At 37.3% G+C, this 21,050-nt stretch overlaps 1 protein-coding gene across 1 annotated transcript in view; it reads right to left on the reverse strand.

The window, feature by feature from the left end:
* Nucleotides 1-234: 234 nt before the first annotated feature.
* Nucleotides 235-21,050, reverse strand: part of GNA14 (G protein subunit alpha 14) — a 266,352-nt gene continuing 245,536 nt past the window's right edge. The window contains exons 4-7 of the mRNA XM_020995630.2: nucleotides 13,438-13,566; nucleotides 9,756-9,885; nucleotides 5,093-5,246; nucleotides 235-1,315 (exon numbers count right to left, since the gene is read on the reverse strand). Of these exons, the coding sequence (XP_020851289.1) occupies nucleotides 1,125-1,315; nucleotides 5,093-5,246; nucleotides 9,756-9,885; nucleotides 13,438-13,566 (604 nt within the window). The 3' untranslated portion in view covers nucleotides 235-1,124. The remainder of the gene's footprint in view (nucleotides 1,316-5,092; nucleotides 5,247-9,755; nucleotides 9,886-13,437; nucleotides 13,567-21,050) is intronic.

Consider the following 21,050-nt stretch of genomic DNA (forward strand, 5'->3'; position numbering starts at 1 on the left):
ACTTGACTTGGAAAATGGTAAAGGTATGCTAGAGGCAATTCCTTTTTTTCTTTGGAAGATGAGAATCACCAAATTAGATATGAGTATCGAGAAAAATAAAGCTTAATAAAAACTCACAAAACAATCAGTATAAGAATATGGGATGTTATATTCTTAAGAAGGCAAAAACCATGTAGAGTTGACAGTCTGGCAGCAAATCTCGAGGCTCCACATAAGCCTGGCAGATACTATATATTATCATTCACATGATTTATTTGACCAGTTCTTAATTTCACAAGTCAATGCTACGTACACCTACCTATAGGTATATCATTTGTTCCTAGCACACACACACATATGATTTTTTTTTAAATGTGGTTTTTCAAAATCCCTTTAACAGATATCGGCTTTGGTAACACTATATTTTGATATTAGTTTACATTTATAACGAAACCAATTTATTAAAGCACATAGTAGTCTTTTGGGTTTGCTCCCAAACTTTATATTCAACTGCTTTAAAACAATTTCTTTAAATATTACAAAAGAAGAAATGCTTCAGCATGTAAAGAAGAAAAATTATAAATTTTAATATGAAGCTTCAAATCTATTCATGCCTCCAGTCATTCCCCTACAATCCTAATAGCATTGGTTATATGGTATAAGGCAATGATTAAAAGTTTGGTGTTATGTGATTTTAAAGGTTTTTCTTTAAACACACTGAAAAAGGAACAATTGAGAACACAATATGAATTGGAGTGGGTTTTTTTTTATAGATATCTATAAAATGTCTTAAATATCTTTAATATCAAAATTCATGCACAAAAAGAATCTCAGCCAAAATTTTAAAAAGAACCATAAAATGAGTCAAATTTAAAAGTATTTTAAAGGCTTCAGTAAACTTTTGTATACTTTCCTCTAAGCTCCATCACCCATTTCTTTATTCCTCTGAGCCTGTCGCAGTTATTAAGCAAACATGGTGGATTTGGTGCTCAGGCTTGTGTTTCGGAGGAGGTTGGATACCTGTGAGTCACAGTGTAATGGGTAAGGCAGTAACAGGAGAATCTGAGAAGCATTTGCAGAAGAAACCAAGAAGATACCAAAAGCCCTTTCTTTTCTCATTGCAGAGAGAAAGGAGAGTGCAGCCTTTAAACAAGGTTGAATTCCCTCAGATTTAACTGTAGAATAGTGTCTTTGACTGCTGCAAACACAAAGCGGATGTTTTCTGTGTCTGTAGCACATGTGAAGTGGGAATAGATAACTTTCTCTTTGTCTGGATTCTGGTCTTGATAAAGCTTCAAGATGAAGTCTCTGGCAGCTTTGACATCCTGTTTAGGTCCTGGTCAGAGGCATAATCATAGGTATTAGGAAAGGGAGAGACATACTGCACCATCCTTATAGAACAGCTATTTTCAAACTTTTGGGCCTCAAAACCCCTTCACTGTTAAAGTTATTGAGGGCACCAGAGAGCTTTTGTTTATGTGGATTATGTCTATCAATATTTAACTTTTTAGAAATTTAAGTTGATACATTATTTAAAATATTCACTAATTTACTTAAAATTAGAACAATCCCATTACATGTTAAACACTTTATGATGATAACTGTACTGTCTTCCCCCCACCCCAAAAAAAATCAGGAGAAAAATAACGATATAAATTTGTAGTGGCCTTAGTTGGCATAGTTTCATGATTTTTTTCCTAGCTGCATGCAGAAGCACACTTTTAGGAATGAAGACAGTGGGTGGTAGGAGTGAGCCATGGCTGGGGTTTGGCATAGCAAGATCAGTGATATGATCAGGGTGCAAGGGATTTAAAAAAAAAAAGTCAGTTTTGAGTTGATGCTGTTTCACCAAAGGGTCAAGATGAAAAAAGGAAGTGACACAGGAATTGCAGGTGATGGCCTATGAAAGAACTAATGAGTTCAGAGATTAGAGATCACTGTGGGTAAGGAACAGGTTTGGGCTTTTAAAGCACAGAGAGAGGTGGAATAACAATAGATTGTGGTAAGATAAAGGGAATTTCAGAGTGCTTGAATGTAGAATTGGTGCATTTGAGGGTGATGGCAAGATCAAGGGTATGGCCATCTTTGTGTGTGGCTGAGTTAGGGTGGGGAAGTAGGTCATAAAAAAATGAGTTAAGTTGAGGAACTGCATGTTTATATTTTTGTCTGAGGGAGTATCAGTATGCATGTTGGAATCCCCTGGTATTGGGCAGGAATTGAGATGGGAAAGAAGACTGTGAGCTAGACTGAACTCATTAAGGAAAAAAGGGGAGTATCCTAAAAGTTAGAGGAAAACAGCTGTTATAATTTGGATTGGGTAATAGCTGTGGATTGAGTGAACTCCAAAGGAGGAGAAGCTTCTGAATGATGGTGGGGAGAGTGAACCCTCTATTGGGCCTCTAAGGCTTATTGCAATTCTACTACCTCACTCAGTGAATTGGAAAAGATGAGTGGAAATGCAGCCAGTGTTGGAAACGTAGGCCAAAGAGCCTGTGGCAGCAAGAGGGAGCCAGATCTCAGTGAGAGCAAAAAGATAAATGGAATGGTAAAGGAAAAGATTAAGGTTTGTTGATTATGGTGCAGGCATTCCAAAAAGCACAGTGGAACAGGTAAGTAGCTTTCACATACAGGCTGAGGAGAATAAGGGAACAAGCAGTGGGAGAGAGGAGGTACAGGCAAGAATCATTGAAAAATGATCTTAGGTGGGTTTTCACTAGTCCTAGGGTAGAGTCCTTTCAGGGCCTTAAATAGTTCAGGCAAGGGGCATGGTAGTTTAACCAGCTATGAATCCAGCTAATTATCATCTGGGCCACATTTTGTCAAATGGCTTGCTAAAATCTAGAAAGTACCATGTTGATAACATTTTTCCTCACCTGCCTTGTCCTAATACCCTTGTTTAAGACCAAACAAACAAAAAACAGAGAAGCAACTGAATTTAGTTTGGCAGCATTGATTTTGGTGAACCCATAGTAGAAGGTTCCTAGTGATCACTGCTTGCTTTTCTACATGCTCATAAAATAACAGTTGAATAACACTCCAGAATATTGCTGATGATTTACATGAAGCTCAGTGGTTTGTAGTCTCTAGAAACCTTTCTCACTCTTTTGAAAATACTTGCCCACCTCCTATCTTTTGGGACATCTCTTGTTCTACTTGTTTTCTTAAATATTAACAAGAAAAGCTCTGTGATAATCTGAAAGTTCTTTATGTACTCTGAGATTCACTGGGACATGGAAACCTGAACTCATTTAAATAGCTCATTACACTCTTATTCTCCTTCTCACTTATTGTGGACTTCAGCTCCTCCTTGATCAAGTTTGTTCTTCCCCTCCCATTTTGAAAATCCTTCATGATGGAGAGGAAAGAGGCAAAATAGAACAAAGGAGTTGAGCTTTCTTCCTCTTCTGAGCCCCCATAATGTATATGCTTTGTAATTCTGGGACAGTAATTATCTCATGTAGTCTAACCCCTTAATTTTATAGCTAAAGAGAGGCCCAGAAAAGTTAGGTGGGGGTGTGTGTGTATATATATGTACACATGTATACACATTTATACATCTATTAAATTATAACTATATCATATATATTGTATATAATTATATAAATTACATGAATTATATATAGCCAGTTATTAAATAATACTGAAATCTAATCATATTAAATAAATGCTAATTTTATATTTAATAAAATATTTAATATTAAACATTTGATAAAATGTGTTTTAATATTAAATTTTGATCTTTTTAATTTATATATGATCATATAATATTTCTGTATATTTAATATACTTAATACTGGTCACCCTCTTGACTTCATACTGGCAGAACTACCTAAGTAGGAGAAAAACTAACACATTTGACTCTTAAATAGCAGGAAAGGAACCAAAGGAACAGGATCACATAGGACATTATTAAAGAATGGTGCACTGGATTTGGAGTCAGGAAGGCATATGGGTTCATGTCTCACCTAAGACCCTTACTACTGTGTCACCTGGGGTAAATCACTTAACCTGTCTGGGTTCAGTTTCCTTGTCTGTAAAATAAGAGATCTGTGATCCCATGATCACAGAGAGTCAAGATTTAAACTTTTAATCCTTTTGAAACAAGCTGTTTTTTCATTTTTCTACTGCTGCTTCTATCCAGGTATGTGCCCTCTACTTCACTTCAAGTGCTAGGCCAACAAAAGCAAGTAAACATGACCTTTTCCACTGGATAGAAGTGATTCTGGCTTATATTTTCCAAGGTCTTCCCTGTGCTCACACAGTTGGCAGCCCACCCCATTGTTTGCCTCCACAAAGACTCTGACCTGTTTTTCAGCCCCAAACCAATCTCACCAGAATAGAAGTAAGAGAATAGGTTGTTTGCCAAGTCTTGGTAAATATAATAGATGGCTCAACTTGTGATATAAGAAAAGTAATAGAAGACACTCTGGGGCTTAAGGTTGACTTTCCTTCCTCCTACACTTTGTTTCACCCTGAAAATTCCAACATATATGCTATATAGCAACAAGCCCCTTGATTAATTTCATTGTTATGCTCACTTCTTTCCTGCCCTGGGGGATGCAGTTAGATGCTCTGTGAGCCTCAGTATCCAGCGAACAGCCCCTGTAGAGAGCTCATGTTAACACAATAAAGCAGGGGCCACAAAAGAGCAGCGTTTTAGAATTCCATTTCTAGAGGATCATAGGGCATTCAGATGTCCTGTGGCCATCCTTATCTCTACATACCAAATCCTTTCTGGGACTAGGTATCCAGGCGAATGGTTGTCTGGATTTAGAGTCAGAGAACCCTGCTCAAATTGCCTTTCTGCCTCTTCTAGCAGTAAGACCTTGAGCAACTCATTTCATCTGGGCCTCACTTTCATCACCTGAAAGATGGGGAATTGACCTCCAAGGTCCCTTCCAGTTTTAGATCTAAGGTCTAATTTTTTTCAAGACTCTAAATGATAAAGAAGTCACACATGTCCTACAGTAAGCAGTGACCACTGTCTACCACCCCCCAGGGAGACAAATGGAAGGAAAGTTAATGTGACACATTAAAATGTAACCAGCAAGCTGGGTTAATGCACTTATTTTATAAGCATGACTTCTTGTATACTACGATCATAGATTCTTACCTGTGTATTCTGGGAAATAGCTGATAAGATGGGAGTACATGATTTTCTCCTCTAAAAGATCTTTTTTGTTTAAGAACAAAATCACTGATGAGTTCAGAAACCAGGGGTAAGTGATGATGGTTTTAAATAAGGCTTTGCTCTCTTCCATGCGATTCTGTGTAGAAAACAGAGACCTTGATAGTAAGCTTAAGAAAAGAGAAGCAATATCAAATTGACACGCCCACACATGTTTCCATCTCCCTAAGTAAACAAACACCATTTGGGCACCACCTCTCCCCATTCTGAGGCCTTGGGGTCACTGCCAAGCACACATAAAGAACATTTACTATCATCTCTATTCCAAGGAGGTAAAGAAAGAAGAGAAGCAAAAAATGGTAAAGAAGGTCAATAGGCCATTATCTCATATTCCCACAAGGTCTGTTTTCCCCCATTTTTCTCTGCCATCCCCTTCACCATCTCTTTGCTATCGTGCTGCTCCCTTTCTCGGACTGCCCTTTCCATATAAATCCCCCATTTCTGTCTTTATACCATGAACATAAATCTAAGAAAACTGAAGAGTTTTGTGCACCTTTGCAGTTGACAAAAGTATTCTATATTCTTTTACATGGTAATTGTGTTTGTCATGAGAAATCAATAGGATCCCAATCACAGTCAGCCATTTTAGGTGGCAAGATCATTTAGGTCAATGACCATGCCAAATGTGTATACTCTGTACATGTAGGCATGTGTCAATCAATCAAGAATTTATTAAAGCACCTACGTACCACATGTCAGGCACTGTGCTAGACGCTGGGGATGTAAATACGAAGAAGCAAAAAGTCCCTACTCACAAGGAGCTTACCTTCTGCTGTAGGACACAGCTACAGGTGTCAGTGGGTGTAGACTAAATACGAATTAGATAAATACAAGGTAGCTAGGGAGAGTGTACTAGTAGTTGGGAGGAGGAGCAGGGGTGGGATCAGAAGAGACCTCATATAGAAAACAGACGTTTTTAATTTATCAGTGCTAACAATGGAAGAGATAGATATCTCAAAAGATCATAGTCTATGACATGGGAAGTTGGCTGGATCCATTCTAAAAGAAAGATAAAAAATGGCCCATCTTTATGGTGATCGATTGGACTTACACAAGGCTTTGTTTTCTTCCATGTTTTTCCATGAAGAGGAAAGGAAGGAACTTGGAACTTAACTTGGAAAAACAAAAAATTTAAAGCGTACTGTTACAGCCTAGGTTGATGAGTGATTCAAAGGACTAAAAAGCAACATTTTACTCAAGAACTCTTCATTTGAGGCCTCTGAAAAATGAGTTAGGAAGTATCTTTGCACTTCCTAACATCAAAACTTAAACAAAGGTCCTTAAAGAAGTTTAATACTTAGTTTCCACAGAAAAACCAAGCAACTTCCCAGAGCAATAAGGGGACTTTTGAGAAATAAGGCTTTAAGCAGGTTTGTCATGTTTAGGGTTCAACTGAAGTAGAATGAAGAAAAGTTCTTACTCTTTTAAACAAATAAAACCAAATTGGGATACTGATTGGTTTAAAAGATTTTATGGAAAGAAACTGATTTAATCAATAGCAAAACCTTGGCACTGTGTGTAAAGGCTCTACCACTCTGAATAAAAGCTTGCAGAAGTTCATGGGGGTGTGGGATTGGAGAGGGGCAGGACTGTGCCCTATAGAACAGCAGCCATTTTCCCTCCACATGGTGATGTGACAGTTGTGGTAGGTGTACCATGTATGACATGCTGCTAATGTGGCATGTGTTGACATAGGTACAATGGCATATCATATAACACGGTATAATAGCATATGCCAGCATAATGTATAATAGCCTGATGTATAACACAGCATATAGTATGACACAACACGGTGTACCCTGATAGGGGATGGGCAGAAAGCTCTGTCACCCTATCACAGTCTTAAGGTCTCTTACTGTGAGTATTGAGCATTTAATACCCATCAATCTCCTTTTGCCTTGTTAAGCCTTGAGGATATCAGTGATTGACATCACGTTTTTATTATCTTTTGGGTCAAGTTTGGTGCCTACTAGAATGATGGGAGTGTTGGGACAGTGTTGTCATACTTCAGGACACCATTTTGCAGGGACGTTTTCACATGATACAGGACTCACAAGGGAAAAACAAATTAGGAATGCAACTGAGGCCATATGGCAACTTTTTTGAATCTTATTTCCTTATCTATAGAATGGAGAAATAAGAATATCTGGTGTACCTCTCTCAAAGGGTAATTGTAAAGGAGAAAATCTACAAAATTTTGTAAACTTTAAAGCCCAATAGATATGTCATTCTCTGAGAGGTATTTTAGTTAATGCTCTGAGGGCTGAGGGAAAGAGGAAGAACATGAAGATGGCCTATGATATCTTTTTTTTTGGGGGGGGGGGCTATGCAGTCGGGTTAAGTGACTTGCCCAAGGTCACACAGCTAGTTAAGTATCAAGTATCTGAGGTCAGATTTGAACTCAGGTCCTCCTGATTCCAGAGCTGGTGCTCTATCCACTGCATCACCCAGCTGCCCCAACCTATGAATTTGACAGAAAAATCTACACTGGGAAAAAAGGACTGCAGTGAACCCTGGGAATGGTTTCACATGAATGAGCACAAAATGGCAAAGCTTCTCCAAGCCTTGCCCCAGGAGAACTGAGAGGTATGGGTGTGGTGGTGTCAGATAGCAACTAGAAGTCTGGATGATCCTACCTAGAAAAGCTTGAGCTAAGTAGCTAAGAGGACCCACTGGAGTCTTTTCTTTGAGAGCCTATGTCAAAACATATCTAACCTCCCTAGGGCAGAGCTAAAACAGTCTCCATATTTATAGTGATCGTATTTTCCAAACAAAAAATCAACACACATGTTTTGATGAAGGATATTTGTTTTGCAAAATTTTGTTTAAAATACATTTCATTTCACTTCTGGGGGCAGAGTCAAAATGGCAGAATAGAAAAAGCGCTTGGCTGAGTTCTTCCAACATTCCCCTCCAAACAATTTTAAAATAACCTCAAATCTAATTGTGGAGTGGCAGAGCCAACAAAAGGTCAGAATGAGATATTCTTCGAGCCCATAACAACACAGAAGGTTGAAAAAAAGATACTGGGGGGGAGGGGGGGAGGCTAGCCCAGAGGCCACGTGGATGAAAAGTGATGGGACTAAGTGGTAGTGGTAGCAGGAGCAGATTCAGGAGCTCTCAAGTCAGAGAGTTAGGGGACCTCGCAAATGGTCAAAAAGAGATTACAAAGGATAGCACTAGAAATAGGACCAGACGAGGTTAGCAACTGCATTGTCTATACCCACTTCTGGGTCATAGTTCAAGGGCAGAGGAAAGAACTTTGAGTCAAGAGGGAGTAGGAGCCCCGAAGGGCAGTATCACTTCTGGACCCAAGGGATTAAGGACCCTGAAGAATAGTATAATTTCTAGTCCCAAGTGGGGCAAAGGGGTGTGTGTGAGGAGCAGTATCAGTTACAATCCCAAAGGATCAGGGGCCCTTCCTTGGTAAGGACAAGAGCGCAGACCAAGAGAGTAGTGACCATACCTCTCCGCAGATCACACCACCTTGGAAGCACCAAAACCTTCCAAACCCCCTAGAACTAGCTCTGAAAAGAGCAGTGCAAAAAAAGCCTAAAGCTTGAGGCTGTGCCAATGGCTCCCCCCTGCCCATCCCCCACCCCCACCCCCTGCCTCCCAGGAAACCGAGCCCAACATGAACATACATTTCCAAGTCAAGAAATAGGGTGGGAAAATGAGCAACAACAACAAAAAAGAACCTGATCATAAAAAGCTACTGTGGTAACAAGGAAAATCAAGAGACAAACTGAGAAAAAAGACAATGAACTCAAGACAGCCGCAAGCAAAACCTCAAAGAAAAATGTGAATTGGAAAAAAAAAAGCCCCACAAGAAATCCTAGAAGAGCTAAAAAATTAGCTTGAAAAACAAGAGTGGTAGAGGAAAAATTACATATAGAAGTGAAATAGAAGAAAATGATGAAAAGAATTAACATCTTAGTAAACAAGGCATGAAAAATACTGAAGAAAACAATACCTTAAAGAACAGAATTGGCCATATAGAAAGAGGCACAAAAATTCACTAATGAAAATAACTCCTTAAAAATTAGAATTGGGCAAGTGGAAGCTGACTCCATGACACATCAAGAAACAATAAAACAAAATCAAAAGAATGATTTTTTTTTTATGTAAACTATCTCACTGGGGGAAAAAAATAACCTGGAAAGTAGATCCAAAAGAGATAAGTATCATGAGGGAGGGAGAGAATTTGGAACTCAAAATTTTAAAAAGTGTTAAAACATTTTTACATGTAATTGGGAAATAAAATAATTTTTAAAAATATATTTAACTGAAATCAAGACTGTTCTGCAAAATCTAAGACATGTGTCCACTATATCTCAGTTCCTACCAACAAAAATTGTCCCAGATTTAAAATACTGTTCTATTCCCTCTACTAAGAAAAGCAGTATGACTTAGGAGGACCCTCACATCTGCATCTTGTAGAGCCTTTTTAAGGGGCCATTGTTTGAATAATTTAAGCTTATCTTAAATAATTAAACCCAAGATTATCCATCACCAGGATAAATCTGTTTTTCACAGTCTTTAGGAGTAATTCTTTCTCAAAGCCATTTACATTTTCTATCTAGCTTACCTCATTGTCACACTCAGCCAACACTTGATCATATTCACTCAGAGCAACTAAGAAAATGATGGAGGTGACACTTTCAAAACAGTGGATCCATTTCCGTCTCTCAGACCTTTGGCCTCCAACATCCACCATCCTGCCCAATAGAAACACAGAACATGACTCTGAGAGTGCACAGCTCTTTATTCCTTACAGAAAAGATTTTGTTTATTGGAGTAAAGAAATGTCTGAACACCTCCTTCAGCAAATTTCCTTAATTTAGTCATAGATGGTGTCTTTGTTGATACAAGCAGTTTTGCCCTTGCAAATGACCATAGCCCCACTATGAACTCCGCAGTGATGGAGCTATAAATATTGAATTTCCATTTAGGAACTATTTATGGCCCTTCAGATACTCAGTCTCAGAACATACAGTCTCACAGTTGGAAGGAACCTCTAAAGCCATCTACTCTATCAATACATGACCAAGAATATTTTGTAGAATATCCCCCCTCAAAGTAGTCATCCAGATTCTGCTTTTAAGACTTCCTGTGAGGGGAAACTACTATCTAGGTGAAAAGCTCTATCTGCTCCAGTACCAATCCTTCCCTTCACTTCTTAATCACCAGCTCCAAACTATGCAGTCTCCTCTCTTGCTAAGATGTCCACTTCCTCCCCACAGGAACCTTGGATTCCACCCTGAAACCTGGGCTGCAATGGGTAACCAAGCTTTTCTTGCTCAGAACTAGGTATATCTTCCCCTGTGCCTTGCCTCAAAGAGACAAGCTCCTTGGGGGCAGGGACTGTCTTGTTTGCTATAGTCATTGTATCCCCAGCATTTAGCACAGAGCCTAGTACATAGTAAGTGCTTAATAAATGCTTAATCAATCATCTACACATCTATTGCTGGAGGCAGCTCATTCTACTTTTGGATGCCTCCAGTTGTTAGAAAGTTCTTCCATACAAGCCTAAATTTGCCTCTTTACAACTTTCATCCACAGCTCCTAGTCCTATGCTGGGGCACCAAGAAGAGTAAGTTTAATCCAAAAACACAGGAAGTCATACATAGTTCCACTAACTAACAAATCTTTTTCTGAAGTACTCTTCAGTTTGAGGTACCACATTTTAGGAAGAGAGCTGATAAATTGGAAAGCACCCAGAGAAGGAAGAATACAATGATGAACTGCCTTAGCATGATATTATATGTGTGGTTTGTCCTTCGTTCTCAAAGAGGACCATGACATCAGGAAGATGATGACATGACTTGCAAATGAATTGGATTTAAGTGGAGACAGGCTGTGCAGAGTCACCAGACTCACTTTCTTCTCCAGAGCCATTTGGGTCCAGTGGCCAGAAATAGATCCAGATGACTGAAAATGGCCCAGGATGCAGTGGGAGACCTTGGCCTTTTTAAGCTAAGGTCTTTGTGAGTTCTCACTTTGAGTGAGAGTGTGCCCATTCAGTGAATAAGCTTATTTAAAAGTGAGCCAAGGGATGGTCCCTTCAGTCAAAAAACAAAAGCAAACAAACAAAAAAAACAACTGGGAGGGGAAGACCCTCGGGGTTGCTGGCCAAAAGAGTAACAATTACTCTTGTCTATCTATCTATCTATCTATGTATCTATCTTATCTATCTATGGAATAGTTTACCTGTCTAGAATAATTTACCTGTCAGATCTATGGCTAAGGGAAGAATTTATGACCAAAGAAGATATAGAGGGTATTACAAAATATAAATGGATAATTTTGACTACATTAAATTATATGAGGTCCATTCAAGGAACTTAGTATGTTTCACCTGAAGGAGAGAAAATTTAATTGCAGTCAAATATTTGAAACTATTATGCAGAAGAGGACTTAAACTTATTTCATTTCTTCAAGGGCAGAACTGGGAATAATAGGTAGAAGATGAGGAGACAAAAGTTTCCTTTTGATTCTTAACAATAGAACTGTCCAAAATGAAATGGACTGCCTTGGAAGACAGTTGGATCCCCCTCTCTAGAGATGTTGAAGCAAAGACTGAATGAACACATCAGAGATGCTAGAAAAAGGATCCCATTGAAGCATTTGGATCACAGATTCAGAGCCAGAAGAGGCATCAGAGAACATTTGGTTCAGCTTCATTTTACATATGAGGAAATGGTTGGCCCAGGGAAGTGCAATAATTTACCCAGCATCACAGGTAGTAATTATAAAGAGTAATCTCCAGAGCCAGTTTTCTTCCCAATGGACCATGATGCCTCTTAAGGCATCTAATGACCTTTCCACCCCCAGGATTCTGTGATTCTGTAATCCTTATTCCACATGACAGTCCTTCAAATACATATAGCCAGCATGCTATGTTTATACACTAACCCTACTCATACTCGGGTCAAGTTGTTCATTTTCCTACCTTTCCTCACCAATGTAGATTGTTGTTCCTGGGGAAGAAGTGTTACAGTTGGTGGTAAGCTAAGCCCTAAAAATTGTTTTCCAGAAGCATAAAATGCACCAACGTTTGGCATTGATTCCACTCACATTTACCAATGCAGTAGCTTCAACTCCACTTATTCTTCCTTTCTGTTCATTCATTCAATAAGTATTAAGTGCTTACTATATGCCCAGCATTGTGATAGACACTAGTAAGTACCCGGCTCAATTACCTTGCAACTTAGCTGGGGAGACAGGCAAACATATGAAAGAAGAGGGTTCTATGAAAGAAACCCAGGAGTCATAATGTGTTCCCTGAAGACACTGGACCAATGTGATTTTATAACCAAGAAAGCCAACAAAATATTGGGAGTTGTCAAGAACAATAAAGGAGATGAAACAGAAAACATCATCCTACCCAATACAAAACCATAGTATATCCAAACCTGCAATACTGAATAAAGTTCTGATTAGAAGTTCATAGATCTAGAGGTGGAAGGGCCTCAGAGGTCTTCTAGTCCAACATTCTCATTTTACAGTTGAGGGAACTGGTGCCAAGGGAAATTTTGATTTGCAAAGGCAAGTGATTTACCCAAGGTCACACAGGTAGTGTCAGAGGTGGGATTTGAACAAAAATTCTCTGACTCTAGAGATAGTACACAGTGCTTCAAATTTTGTTCTTGAAATAGCTTGACTGTGAAAAGAAAGGAAACCAGCAAAGTTTAATGGGGGGGGAGAATAATGATGTATGTCAGAAAGGAATTTTGTCTTTTCTCTAAATGAGGAAAAACATCCGTTGTCAAAATAGTCAATTAAGTAGTCAAAGAAATAACAGCATCTAGTACATGAGCAGCCGATAGCATTTACAGGAAAAAGGAATGTAGCTCTGTAACAACAATGAAAAAGTGAATTCTATTTCTCAGGGACTTTTGTTTCTTCACAAGTCCTGCCTCATTTTGGAATTATCCTATGGCAAATCTCCCAGTCCCTGCTTCCTTGGCTGGTAAGGGGCACTAAGAGGCAATATGATAGAGTGGGTAGGACATTGGACTTGGAATCAGGAAGTCTTAGCTTCAAATCCTACCTCAGACAAATAAAAAATGAGAGGGTTAGACTTTACAGCCTCTAAACCCCTTTCCTGCTTTAAATCTATGATCCTATGATGCTGTAAAATACAATCCTAAGGCTATAAAACACCTTAGGAAGCATTAATGAGTTTCATGTTCTTGGGCACCATTTTAAGAACCATCAGTGACATTTACAGATTCTTAACAGGCTACTCAGATAAGTCACCATCTTACCGAAAGACGATATTTTCTAAATCAAAGGGATATTCAATAATTCCAGTTGTAGGCACTCGGACACGGAGAACATCTTGTTGTGTTGGCACAAATGATGGCATAGCAATTCGATCGATATCACTCAAGTAACTGTAAGGTGAAACAAAGGTGAGCTGAAATATATTTTCAAGGAACACCCTATTGTCAAGCAAGCTGTCTTCCTACTAGACAAATACTGTCTTCTATAAAGCATAGCACTAAACCACGTGCATGATCTTTAAACCCCACCCTCCAAATGACTTTCAGGAAGAAGATGGGATAGATCCCACCTTCGAGGGAACTTGCAAATTATTCAGTTTATTCTCTCTGGATCCTAGGTAGATAATTATGTAATTTTAACAACCATTAATTAAGTGACTATTACGATATTTGTCTGAATTGAAACCTCATTCTGCAGTGGAGTGGGGTTAGGGTAGGAAAGTAAGCAGGTACATTTTTGCTTTTGAAAATATATTTATATACACATGTGTATATACATACATGTGTGTGTGTGTGTGTGTGTGTGTGTGTATATATATATATATATATATATATATGATATGTGTATATGTAGTATATGTGACTGTGTTTGTCTTATTTGACACTTGGTCTTTCACTTCTCTATCAGGAAGTAGGAAGAATGTTTCATCATTAGTCTTCTGGAATCATGGTTGGTCATTATACTGATCAGAGTTCCCAATTCCTTCAAAGTTGTTTGTCTTACTATATTGTTGTTACTTTATAAAGTGTTCTGGTTCTGTTCACTTCACTCTGCATCAGTTCCATATAACTTTCTGGGTTTCTCTGAAATCAAACCATTATTTCTTAAATAGCATAATAATATTCCATCATAGTCACAGTCATTTCCCAATTTATGGGTACCACCTGAGATTCCCATTCTTTGCTACCTCAAAAAGAGCCATACATATTTTAGTAATCCTTTGTTTGCTTAGGACTAATGCCTCCCTTAATCTACCCTCCATATAAATCCCCCTTTTCTCTTCCCTTCCTATTTCCCTGTCAAGTGAAATGTATTTCTATATGTAACTCTCTGTGTGTGTTCTTCCCTGCTTTGAACAGTCTGGATGAGAGTAAGGTTCTAGTGTCATTTGCTCCCTCCAACCCCCTCTTCCTGATTTGTATAGATGTCTATTTGTACATGATGATTATGTGAGATGATTTCCCCTAAATTTTCCCCCTCATCCCCTCCTCTTTCCATTCATCTCAAGATCATGAAGACATAAAACCACCCCCAGCCTTCTGTCTAACTAGACTCCTTCTGTGACTCCTGGTGACGACAGAGTTCAGAAAGAACAATATAATATCATCTCCTCATATTTGAATGTAAGCAGTTTATCCTTGTTTAGTCCCTAATGATTATTCATTCATGTTTACCTTTTCATATTTCTCTTATCTCCCATGTTTTGAATTTCAAAGTTTCTACACAACTCTGGCCTTTTCTTCAGATGTGTTTGGAAGTCCTCTATTTAATCCTCTGTAGGATTATATTCAGTTTTGCTGGGTAAGTTATTCTTGGCTGTAAACCTGTGTCCTTTGCCTTCTGGAATACCATATTCCAAGCTCTCCTCTTCTTCACATTGATAGGTGCTAAATAATATGTGATCTTAACTATGACTCTTTTAGGTGCTAAATAATATGTGATCTTAACTATGACTCTTTGGTACTTGAATTCTTTCTGGATGCTTACAGTATCTTTGATCCTGAAGCTCAGATTTTAGATATAATGTTCTTGGGAGTTTTCATTTTGGGTAACCAATAGATTCTATTTTCACTTTTGTTCTAAGAAACATGGGCAATTTTCCTGTTTTATGGGATCTTATATTTTCTGAATCTCTCAGTCAAATGTATAAAAGCAAAAATATGGCTTTTCATTGAAAACAAGTTATGAAAATCTGCCTGTTACCTTCTAATTTTTTTCACTAAGAATACCATCAACACTTTGTACATTATTCTCATAAATACTTTTAAAATCGGGAAAGCAGGCACATAGCTGAGAAGTTATTGATGAAATTCCAATCTTCTTTTGAATTATCTATGATGTTTTCCATTCTTTTTTGTATCTTCCTCATCCAGAGATAAATTATAAAATGACCTTTCAAGATTATATCACGTTCCTTGTTTTACTCCATTTGCTTTTCCTGAATTTATCTCCTTAACTGCCATTTCAACTTATGTGGCAAAGAATTGGAAATTCAAAGGATGCCCATAAGTTGGAAAATGGCTGAATGGGTCATAGTGTATGACTATGATGGAACACTATTGTGCTAAAAAGAACTGATGAGCGGGATGGTTAAAAAAAAAACCTGGGAAGATTTATGTGAATTGATGCAAATTGAAGTGACAGAACCAGGAGAACATTGTACATAGTAACAGTAATATTGTAATGATGGTCAACGGTGAAAGACTTAGCTACCCTGATCAATCCAGTGACCTATCACAATTCCAAAGAACTTATGATGGAAAGTGCTGTCCATTTCTAGAGAACTGATGAACTCTGAATTCAGATTGAAGCATTTTTTCACTTTCTTATTCTTCTGTGTGTATGTATTTGTATTATGGGTCTTTTTCCTTTTTCTTTGACCTTTTTTTTTTTTGGCAGGGGGGATATAGATTTAGTATTTAGTATTTAGTATTTCTGTGTCAAAGAGTATCTACAGTTTTATAGTCCCTTGAGTATAGTTCCAAATTGCTCTGTGGAATGGTTGGACGAGTTCACAATTCCAAAAATGAATCTTTGTCTCCATTTTTCCATATCCCCTCCAACATTTGTTATTTTCCTTTTCTATTGTGTCAGCCAATCTGATAGGTGTAAAGTGGTACCCCAGAGTTCTTTTAATTTGCATTTCTCTTATTATTGGTGATTTAGAGCATGTTTTCATGTGACTATAGACAGTTTTTATTTCTTCATCTGAAAACTACCTGTTCCTATCTTCTGACCATTAATCAATTGGGGAATGGTTCTTATTTTATAAATTTGACTCATTTCCCTATATACTTGAGAAATGAGACCTTTATCAGGGAAACATGCTATAAAAATTCCACATATCACCCCTCCCGCCCATTTTCCTGTTTTCCTCTTAATTATGGCTGCATTGATTTTGTTTGTGGAAAACCTTTTTTATTTCATGTAATCAGAATTATCCATTTTACCCCCCATGATTCTCTGTGTCTCTTATTTGGTCTAAACTCTTCTTTATCCACAGATCTGACAGGTACTTTTTTCCATCTCCCCCAATTTGCTTATATCACCCTTTATATTTAAATCATATATCAATTTTGTCTTTATCTTGGCATACAGTGTGAGATGCTAGTCTATGCATAGTTTCTGCCAGGTTGACTTCCAGTTTTCCCATAAGTTTTTGTCAAATAGCAAATTTTTGCTGCAAAATCTTGGATCTTTGGGTTTATCAAAATCTAGATTACTACTGTTATTTACTGTTCTACATTGTGTACTTAATCTAGTCCAGTTTTTTAATCCATTTATCCAGTCTATTTTTAATGCATTACCTGATTTTTTTTTTTGCTCTTGGTTTTAGGTAAACACTACTTACGATTTTAAGAAAAGGGCCATTTTTTTCTTATACTTTATGTTTTTAATAGGAATAGGTGCTCTATTTTGTCAGAAGCTTTTTCTGCACCTATTGATATAATTGTGTGATTTTTGTTGTTTTTGTCATTGATATGACCAGTTATGCTAATAGTCTTCCTAATGTTGAACCAGCCCTGCGGTCCTGATATAAATCCCACTTGGTTATAATGTAGGATCTCTGTGATATATTGCTGTAGTCCCCTCACTAATATTTTATTTAAATTTTTTGTATCAATATTCATTAGGGAAATTGGTCTGTAGTACGCTTTCTTTGTTTTTGTTCTCCCTGTCTTAAGTAACACAACCATATTTGTGGCAAGGAAGGAATTTGGTAGGACTCCTTCTTTACTGATGTTTTCAGATAGTTTATATAGTATTTGAATTATTCTTTAAGTGTTTGGTAGAATTTACTTGTAAATCCATCTGATGCTGGGGATTTTCCTTAGGGAGCTCATTTTATGGCTTATTCATTTTCTTTTCTAGCAGAGGGTTATTTAAGCATTCTATTTCCTCTTCTGTTTATTTGGGCAATTTATGGGTTGGTTTTTTTTGTAAATACTCATCCTTTTAAGTTAGAATGTCAATTTTATTAGCATATAATTGGGCAAAATAGTCCCTAATAATTACTTTAATTTCATTTCCATTGATGTTGTATTTAATTTTCTTTTTTTTTAAACCAAAATAAATAGTGGTTTATCTGTTTTATTGGTTATTCACAAAACCAGCTCCCAGTTTTATTTATTAGTTCAAATTTTTTACTTTCAATTTTATTAATCTTTTCTTTGATTTTCAGGACTTTTATCTTGGTGTCTAATTGGGGATTTTTAATTAGTTCTTTTTCTAGCTGGGGTTTTGGGTTTTTTTTTTGTTTATTTGTCTTTTTGGTTACATGCCCAATTCATGGATTTTCTTTTTTTCCCTTTTACTGATGTAAGGGTTTAAAGATATAAATTTTCCCCTAAGTACTGCTTTGGCTATATCCCACAAATTTTGGTATGTTGTCTCATTGTTGTCATTACCTTTAATGAAATCATTGATTGTTTCTATTAATTGTTCTTTCACCCATTCATTCTTTAGGATTAGATCATTTATTTTTCAATTAATTTGGTATGGCACTGAATAAGTAAATTAATTTAGGTAGAACTGTCATTATATTATTATTATTATTATTATTATTATTATTATTATTATATTAGTTTGGCCTACTCATGAGCAATTAATATTTCTCTAATTGTTAAGATCTCTCTTTATTTGTATGAGAAGTGTTTTATAATTGTGTTTATATGTTCCTGTGTGTATCTTGGCAGGTAGACTCCTAGGTATTTTATATTATCTGTAGTTATTTTTAAATGAATTTTTCTTTTTATCTTTTTTTCTGCAGGGTTTTGTGGGTAATATATATTAGTGTGGATAATTTATGTGGATTTATCTTATATCCTGCCAATTTAGGCTTGATGTGAAGAAAACATTTCCTAACAATTAGAACTGTCTGAGAGTAGAGGAGACTGTCCAGGGTAGATTTCCCCTCCCAAAAATCTTCAAGTAAAGCCTGGATGGCCACTGTTCAGGGATGTTTTAGAGGAGATGCTGAAGTGGTACTAAAATCCCTTCCAAATCTGAACATCTATTCTGTAATTTCAGTTGCTTAGTGACACCAGATTAAGTAACTTCCCTGTTCTGAGGGTGGATTAGATCGGTAGTTCTAAAAGTGTGTCCAGCGATTCCTAGGGGTCCCTGAAACTATTTCAGGCAAACTACAAGATCAAAACTATTTTCATGATAATAGTAATATGTTCTAATTTATAATACAGTAACAAAACAACAGGTATAACTCACATAAACAAAAGCTCTTGCGGAGGGGGGGGGGGTTCCTTAATTTTTCAGTGTATAAATGGGTCCGGAGACCAAAAAGTTTAAGAATTGCTTAGATTAAATGATACTTAAGCTTTGGTGATCCTAATAATGATTTTTCCCTGATAAAGCTGCTTGTGACAGCCATAGCTGATCCTTACTTCCCTCTTAATGAACTTCTGTGGTCTGAGTCTGTAGTGACTTTCACAGAAGTTCTGATTTGCTTCTTTGGAAATGCCTCTATATCAAAAGACAAACTCTCTAAGCCCTACAGCTAGAAAAGAAGTGAACAGTGAACTGGGCAATACTCAAACAACAGTTTTAATGGGCTGGACATCTTTAAAGACATTTCCTCTAATTTCCTTAGGCTATCAAATATGAACCCTCCATCCTCTCTGACAAGGTTTCATTCCTCCAGCCCTCTGTTCTAGTCCAGAGGTCTATCAGCCTGCTTTTTCATTTCCCATTCCTGCCTTAATATGGTCTTCTTCCTTATTTGTTTTTTGCCCTGCTTTCTTTTTGATTATGCTACCATAATTGGATGGAGGCTTAATAACAAAACAAAAATCAGCCTGTGAAGACCACCCAAAGAGAGCTCATGAAGAGGAAAAGAGCAGTGCTCCAATTTACTGCCTCTTCCATTGTCTTGTCTAGGCAAAACGTCAAGGTCCTTAGAACCAGATTCAGTTCATTAATGAAATGGACAGGGTTTTTTGGCTAGGGGGTGTCCACTACACCCTGGAAGGATGGTTAGCTGTCTTTGGTTAATCATGCCTGGATAAATATCTGTCCTGTAAACCTATGACTACTACATATTTCATCCCACGAACAAAAATTCTGAATAAGATATTCACTTCTCTGGGTCAAACCTGGCACTTTCCAGAAAGTTGACTAACCACTTCCCTGTCAAGACTATCAAGGCAAAGGAGGATTTTAATAATGAATTATTGAATGCAATGAAGTAACTTTATAATGTTAGTTTTGGAGCCTTACAGGTTAACCACAGGGTACTAGATCATTGCTTTACATAACAGTTCTGACTGAGGAGCTTGACTAGGATATCAGTGTTATAACATATTTTTTAGCTATTTGAAAAGGTATTCTGCTTTCTTTTAGATAGAATAAGAGAGAAGGATTAAAATGATTGCAACAGGGATATTGTTTACAACTTCCTGGCCATAAAACTTAAGAAATTAGTTACTCATCACGTTAAGGAGTTTCCTTTGGAGAAAGTATTATTAATGTGGGGGTCTAAAAAACTTTTTAGTATTTTGATAACTATAATTCAGTTTAATCAGTTTCCTTTGTAATTATATGTATTTTATTTTATGCATATAAAAACATTATTCGTTAAAAGGGTCCACAGGTTTCACCAGACTGTCAAAGGGGTCTATGACACACAAAAAAGGTTAAGCATTCCCATCTTAGAGAATTAAGAGATCAGTCTAACTTTCTGGTATGGTTTAAGGATCTAGTCCTATCCAATAGCAGGAGATGCTCTAAGTGACTTGCTAAATTCCCTTACAGCCTTAGGAATACACGATTTGAACCTGCAACCTGAGTGATTCAGAGTGCACTACCAGATGCCTAATAGCCTTTCAAGAAGTATATTCTACTTAAACTTTCTCTACATTTTTGAAAATAGAGTCAAGCTATTCCCAAAAAGGAGGAAAGTGGTTTCTTTGAGTAGGAAGTAGGTGCTTTGAGGAAGAAGGAGCTGGACTCTTAAGAAATACTAATGTCATTCTATAGCTGAGAGATCATCCAGGAAGGACCAAAAGAAAAAGTAAGGAGTGGTGGTGAGTACTTCCTTTGCCGGGGAGTATTCAAACAGCTACTTGTTGACTCAAAAATCAACAACAGAGAGATCTCCTGTGTTCCTATGGTGCACATAGTATAAATCAGAGGCAGAAACAAGTGATATTGTCGTTGGATGATACTGTATGCCACCTGGGCAGGGAAAAAAAAGTAAATGAGGACTAGGAGAAACTGGTTCAGAACTTAGCATGGTGATAGGATATTTTAGTGATGGGGAACTTTAATTCTGTAGACTTCTTCCAGAGCTCTCTCACTTTAACATAAGCAAAGCAGCTAATATTTTCTTCCAGAGGACAGAAAATGATGCATCCTACCC

The sequence above is a fragment of the Phascolarctos cinereus genome, unplaced genomic scaffold (genome assembly GCF_003287225.1).
Source record: "Phascolarctos cinereus isolate Bilbo 61053 unplaced genomic scaffold, phaCin_HiC Scaffold_4;HRSCAF=312, whole genome shotgun sequence".
Classification (NCBI taxonomy): domain Eukaryota; kingdom Metazoa; phylum Chordata; class Mammalia; order Diprotodontia; family Phascolarctidae; genus Phascolarctos; species Phascolarctos cinereus.